The sequence below is a fragment of the Camelina sativa genome, chromosome 17 (genome assembly GCF_000633955.1).
Source record: "Camelina sativa cultivar DH55 chromosome 17, Cs, whole genome shotgun sequence".
NCBI lineage: Eukaryota > Viridiplantae > Streptophyta > Magnoliopsida > Brassicales > Brassicaceae > Camelina > Camelina sativa.
The window spans coordinates 18,356,938-18,363,285 of NC_025701.1; the positions used below are offsets into that span (position 1 = coordinate 18,356,938).

A 6,348-nucleotide genomic window follows, 5' to 3' on the forward strand; every position below is an offset into this window, starting at 1 on the left:
TACCACATTCAGAAAGCATATTCACAGTATTGAAATACGTCATCTACGAGATTTATGAAGAAGGATCATACATATATTTTCGAGGGGGAGATTACGTTACTATACTCTTTTTCCCTTGTCATAGTTTTTATCCTAATGGGTTTTTCCGTGACAAGGTTTTTAATGAGGTAGTACGTAACTCGTCAATAGTGATGGATAATCAAGGGGGAGTATTGTAAAACACAAGTGTGATTATTCCATCACAAGACACATGTCATGACACTTGTTAGTGTAATATTACACCAACTTCCACTTGTCATTACCAAAACTAAAGAATAGGTGACTCATGTTTTGTTTACTTCACTATAAATAGGAAGAAGTGTTAGTGCTTAATGGGGTTGTGTAAGAGTGTAAGAAATATAGAAGTTGTCTTTGATATATCTCTCTCGGCTGCTCCTCTCTTTCTCTCTTTTTATTATTTCTTGTACTATTTACATTTATCTCTTCTCTTCTACTACTCTTTGTTTCTCTTGTCTCATACACCATTATATAGTGGTTTAATGGCATTTTTGGAGAAAAAACGTAATATTTAGGAGATTTAATCAACATAACTTTCCATTAAAATTCACAACATTTACAAAATAAAATAAAAAATATAAGCATTTTCCAATCATCTTTTCTGCTTTATTTTAAATAACTCGCCGGCTTCTGTGACCACCAATCGTGTGTCGCCACGTCATTACTCCTCAACCGACGACAGCCAGCAAACTCTGCCGGACGGCAGGAACAGAACACAATAACGATCCGAAAATCCCGGTGAGAGCATAAGCAATTGCACAGAAGGGAAGAGCCTCTGGCTCCTTAGCCGACAAAGCTGCTGTTCCAAGTCCATGAGCACTGACCATAAAAATAAAAAAGTTCACGTCATTTGATCCTAAATGGCATCAATGGCTACTTAAACAATGTTAACAGATTTTGCCTCAATGTAAAAGATCATTTGTAAAGGAGTCACCTTGAAGCAGTTGCAATGCCCCGAGCAATTGGATCACGTAAACGCAGTTTGTCAAGAACAACTTGTACAAAGTTAGCTCCAATCAGACCAGTCACAACGACTACAGCTGCTGTAAGAGACGAATTGGTTCCTGAAAATTGTCCAAGAGAGTCGTTAGGAATGTTTTTTTAATGTTTTCAGCGTAAGAAGAGTAAGAATAAGAATAGCATTCATACCTTCAAAGAGTGATACAATGCTAAGGGCTAAAGCAACCGTGATGCAGCGAGGTAGGATAGATACCGTTAAAGATGGTTCTAATCCGACCAAACGTCCAACAAGAGCAGTGGAGTAGAGCGAGAATACTGTCGAAACGATCACAGATGTGAAGATCTCAGCTGCGTGCCTCTTGACAAGCTGAAGAAAGACGAAACAAACAAAACAAGATTGTTTACCAGTTTTTCTAATGTAAACCAGATCAAGAAAGCTGAGAAGCCTTTGTAGTTTGTTTTACCTTTCTCTGTTTGAACATGGAGAAAGCAAAAGAGAGAATGACAGAGCCAAGAAATCCCATTAAGATATCACCAGCACCTGGATCCGATGCTACTTTGGTAAGGTAGTTTCCTGTATCGCCATTAAAAGAATAGTGAGCATCAAAGGCTTTTACTTTCTGTTTTACGTCTCACTACTTTGTTTCATAAAGGTGACTTTACCTAAAACAGGATCAAGTCCAGATCCTGAAGCATACCCAAAAGCTAGTGCAGCAAGAACTGCAGATAACGCACAACATATTATCGGATGGAAAACTTTCTTGATAGCTGATGGCAACCTGGAACAAGAAAGATCCACAATGAGAATAAAACCTCAGAGAGTGAGACTTGAATATTGAGGTGGAGCAAGAGGTTTTCATGTTTACCCAGTACCAACAATGTAACCTAGAACAGTTGAAGAAAGAAGGAAAGGGAGACAAGTTCTTGCACTTGTTCCCAATGAATTAGGATAAAACAGAGCACCAACAAACGACACAACAAAGATCCCACTCCAACTCCATAGCTCAAGTGTTGAAAATGGGGATGGTTTTGCCATAGGCTCAGCTTCTGTCATTTCGGTTTTCACCATCTTCCTCACTGCTATAGCTGTGAACCCTGCTACACAAAGAGACGCCAACCATCCACCAGCTGTACAAACATTCGAATTCAACATTAACACCGATAGTATCAGTATCAAATAGAAAACAAAACAAAGCTATTACACTATGAATTACCATACAAGCTACCAAGAAACCAAGTTTGAACTTTAAAGTGAAGATCAAGTATATATATATACCTACAATGTAGCAGATTTTGACACCCGAAGCGGCTGGAATATCTCTAACGGAAAGAGGAAGAACGACAAGAGAAGGAACATAGAACAAAGGAAGCCATCTCTGTATAAACAGAAACGCTGGCTCGAAGAAGTTCATCAAACCACTCGCAGCAGCGGGAACGATCGAATCGAATATCATAAGAACAGAGAAGATACAGAACATCCCAAACAGAGCACTTGGGAACTTAATAGACGCTGCTAAAAACGCCTGCTTCAAGAAATAGTCAGCAGCAAGTATGATCCCAAGTGAGACCAACAAGTGCGTTATCGCAAACACCTGGTGTGCATCAAAGAAAAATTCAAATCTTTTAGTAGCAAACAGGTAAAAAAACTAAAACAATCTTCATCGTGAAGCTTACGTTACGAGAGAGCGTTGATGTGGTTCCTGTCCCAGCACCATCATCCATAGCTTGAACTGAGAGTTTTCTCTCAAAGGTCATCTCTTTCGAAGAACCCATTTGAAGAAATCTCCTACTTTGCGATAATTTTGATAGGTTCAGTTTCTGGGCACCATTAGAATTGAGGATTCTCCCATTTTTGGAACCGATTCGGAACTTGGAGCAAGAAAGGCGGTTTCTTGCTGGGGAAAAAGGTAAAGGGGAGAAGAGAGGAGTGGTTAAAAGAGTAGCCATGGGAATGGAGACGACGACGTGGATGTGATTCTGAGACAGGGCACATCGTAGTCTTCTCCATCTTCCTTAATCATGAAGTTGTGATTGGGTTTTGTATGGACAAGAAATAAAGTTTTATCAACAAAGATGAGCGGCTTTTGTCTCTCTCTCTACTTAATCTTTTTTTTTTCTTTCCATAGTTAGGTTTTTCTGTTATGAAACGTATCTACTTGAATTAAATATTATTTTGCTGATAAAACAAATTTAACCATACAAGTGAACATTACTAACACCAATTTGTCTAATCCTAAAGCCAAAATCTGAAAATCAGAATTAGCTAAGAAATACACACCTAAACCTAGACGAAAGAGACTTTTAATTAAATTTTAAACGAGTAGTTTAAGTTAAACACTCATAAGCCACCTTTATAGACATTATTACATGTCTAGAGATCAATTGTAACGGTACTCATGCTCCTCGTACTGATGAGTATTGTAGTGGTATTCATACTGAGACGATGACTGCTCATAAGCGGAAGCGTAGTGAGAAGATGGGGAAGTGGCATAATTGTAGACTTGATGGTGATGGGAAGGAGTACCGAGCTCGGTCACAGGACTAGACGTGTGTGTTTCGTGTTTGTCGACTCTTACCTCCGCTGTCTCTTCTTGGTGAGTCTTTGCTTCTGATGATGACGATGACGATGATGATGATGATGATGATGATGATGGTAATGGTACTTCTTTCTCGAATGAGTGGAAAATTGGGTGCAAGTAAGCATCTGCAAGGTCAGCTTTTATGTTCAACTCCGGTTCTGTTTCCTTCTCCAACTTGTCTTTCGCCATTGCTTCCTGCAATAGGACCAAAACACACAGGTTTTTGCTAAGAGGACTCTAAGCTTTTTCTATGTTATGATGTGCCCTTGAAAAATATTATTTCTTTACCTCAAGAGGGTATTGTCGGAAGGCAGGTTCGAAGCGGTGTTTGCAGTACTTGTGGAAAGAAAGTGTGAGAATTGGCAAGATGATAAGCAATGGCGTTGAGTCAGCTGCCTTTTTAGAAGTCAAAAGCCCCATAAGCAGAAGCTGAGATATCAACAAGCTCGCAATTATACGACCATGAACGTGCGGCCAAAACGCTCCACAGCTCTCATATTGTTGATTGTAAACATTGATTATCTGCATTGTAACCCAAGAAACAACCATCAAGAAAACCCCAAAATTTAGTCGAGAGTTAGATATATGGGTCTTGAAACGAACCTGATGGCGATAAACCAAGTAAGCAAAGGCAAAGAATATGAGAATGAAGGGAAGAAGAATGGGAGTAACAGCTGTGTAGACAATTCCCAAGAGGAAGTAGAGCTGAAGAGATGGGATAGTCTCCTTGAAATCAACAAAACCAGGGTCCATTGCTCTCACTCTATCTTCTTCAGTCTTCACAATAAACATGTTCTTCAAGTGAAAAATCACTAGCGGCTTTAACCGGAGAATCTCACCAGCAATACCAGCCCACCCGTCAACCATTATGTATGTGATAAAAAACGTAGCTTTCATCGGTATGGAGACCCCAATGGTTCGAGGAATTCTGAATAAACACCAATAACAAGAGCATTTGAGTTTCAATTCAAAGTTGGAATCTTATGAGAGTTAGAAAAGAGATTAAAGATTGTTTACTGAGTTGGTGACTGGTGAAGAAAAGAATGCAGTTGCTCAAACGCAGTTCCAGCAATGATACTTCCCAAGAACACATTTACTAACATGAAGTAATAGTATTTTGCTGCTGCTCTACGCTCAAGGGTCGATATAGCAATGTATCCCTCAATCTTTGACATAACCAGTAGAACTGTTGGGAGAATCCACAAGAAAATCTTTAGAGCAAGACCCGGGAGGAAACCCTGTAAGAATGACTTGATGAAATCCCTGCAACAAAACAAAAAAACAAGGAGATGGCGTCAACGGCCTGACATACCAACTACCAAGAAGTGAAAACCAAGACAGATGGATAGACTTACAATCTAGTGACAGGTCTGAGGAAAGGTGCAACTCTTTCAAGACCTTCTAAATTGGCAAGAGATTGCACGAAAGCAATTGGAATCATGTAGAAGAAGACCAAGGCAAAGACTGAGACACCAATTACGAGTTTCCTGATGGTCAAAGAGATAAACGGTATAGCAAGGTTTTGCCAATAGATATCACGAGGCTCTGGAGCGCTACTCGTTAACCATAATGTCGGATTCTTGCTCTGCTGCGTTTGTGCACAAACAGCAGCACCCCATCGTGAATCAAATGACACAAATGTAACAGGAAGCATCAGTTTGGAGTCCTTGAGAACTTTTTGGCGCTCCAAAGACATCTGTATCAACAAGTGTATCCAACAAAGATGAAATGAGGTTTTAAAGTTTCAAGCTTTTTTTGTTGTAGCAGTACTTTAAAAGTAATGGAATGGCTTACATTGTGGTCAAACTCCTTGATTTGTTGTTTGTAGTACTCAATGGAATCAACCCTTTTACCCCATAGACCAAGAAAACCTAACTGCAAAAACCAAAGCCGATCATCGCAATCAACATCATTTCATCTCAAAAAGCTAGAAGAATTGGTGTGGTTTGTGGAGAGACTTACTTTGCAAGTAGGATTCTTTTGCGATCGTTGATGCTTCAGCACATAGTAGTCAAACCAACGTTGCAGCTTCGCTCGTTGTTTCACCAGCTTTGCAAATTTGTTCGCATTATAAACTGCCTGAAACACAAAAGTCCGATCCATCAATCACACTTCACACTCAGTACCACATTCTATATATCAATCCAACTGATAATAACCAAAGTGCGTGATTAAGGACAAACAAATTACCTGATGACAGAGGTAATGCTCAGGGTGATTCGTCTTGAAGAACTGATCCACTGTATCTGGAATAGAGTGTCCGGGGATGTCAGGGACGTTTCTAACAACAACCTGTAAACAAAAAAAAAGTATAAACACCAATGTAACTTAACTAACATTTATACATGTTTGATATTTGAAGCTTTCACTTACAGTGAACTGCTCTGGACGCCTACGCTGTGAAGCTAAATACTGCAGACGCATAATCGCGACATTATTGTATTCTCTGTAGAGCATGAAACACGCCCAAAACGTGAAAAGATACTCTACTCCAATGTGGAAGAAGAACCTAAACACACGCACACAAAAATGTTAATCTCAGCTACTTAAAATGATCAATCTTTCACTAGTAAACTTCATTTTTAAGCTCACTTTGAAGATTTAGGCTGCACATTTGATATTGAGAGCTTATCAATATTGCTGACTACGAGTTCCTTCTTCAAGAAGAAAAGTGTTCCACTTGATACATTTACTGGAACAAGAACAACAAGCGCTAATACCATTACTGGTCCAAAGATCTTCAATCTGCAAA

At 39.4% G+C, this 6,348-nt stretch overlaps 2 protein-coding genes across 2 annotated transcripts in view; both read right to left on the bottom strand.

Annotated features, from left to right (window-relative positions):
- Nucleotides 554-3,030, bottom strand: LOC104757577 (plastidal glycolate/glycerate translocator 1, chloroplastic-like). Its single transcript, XM_010480324.2, has 8 exons — nucleotides 2,692-3,030; nucleotides 2,294-2,609; nucleotides 1,884-2,145; nucleotides 1,681-1,796; nucleotides 1,482-1,591; nucleotides 1,207-1,384; nucleotides 992-1,121; nucleotides 554-876 (listed from the first exon to the last, which is right to left on the bottom strand). The coding sequence occupies exons 1-8, from the start codon at nucleotides 2,962-2,964 to the stop codon at nucleotides 726-728; spliced, it is 1,536 nt and encodes a 511-aa protein (XP_010478626.1). The 5' UTR covers nucleotides 2,965-3,030; the 3' UTR covers nucleotides 554-725.
- The window catches only part of LOC104757578 (CSC1-like protein At1g32090), a 4,143-nt gene continuing 965 nt past the window's right edge, over nucleotides 3,171-6,348 (bottom strand). Inside the window, exons 2-11 of the mRNA XM_010480325.2 lie at nucleotides 6,189-6,341; nucleotides 5,970-6,105; nucleotides 5,787-5,888; nucleotides 5,559-5,675; nucleotides 5,391-5,471; nucleotides 4,952-5,292; nucleotides 4,614-4,859; nucleotides 4,200-4,524; nucleotides 3,885-4,118; nucleotides 3,171-3,791 (exon numbers count right to left, since the gene is read on the bottom strand). Of these exons, the coding sequence (XP_010478627.1) occupies nucleotides 3,396-3,791; nucleotides 3,885-4,118; nucleotides 4,200-4,524; nucleotides 4,614-4,859; nucleotides 4,952-5,292; nucleotides 5,391-5,471; nucleotides 5,559-5,675; nucleotides 5,787-5,888; nucleotides 5,970-6,105; nucleotides 6,189-6,341 (2,131 nt within the window). The 3' untranslated portion in view covers nucleotides 3,171-3,395. The remainder of the gene's footprint in view (nucleotides 3,792-3,884; nucleotides 4,119-4,199; nucleotides 4,525-4,613; nucleotides 4,860-4,951; nucleotides 5,293-5,390; nucleotides 5,472-5,558; nucleotides 5,676-5,786; nucleotides 5,889-5,969; nucleotides 6,106-6,188; nucleotides 6,342-6,348) is intronic.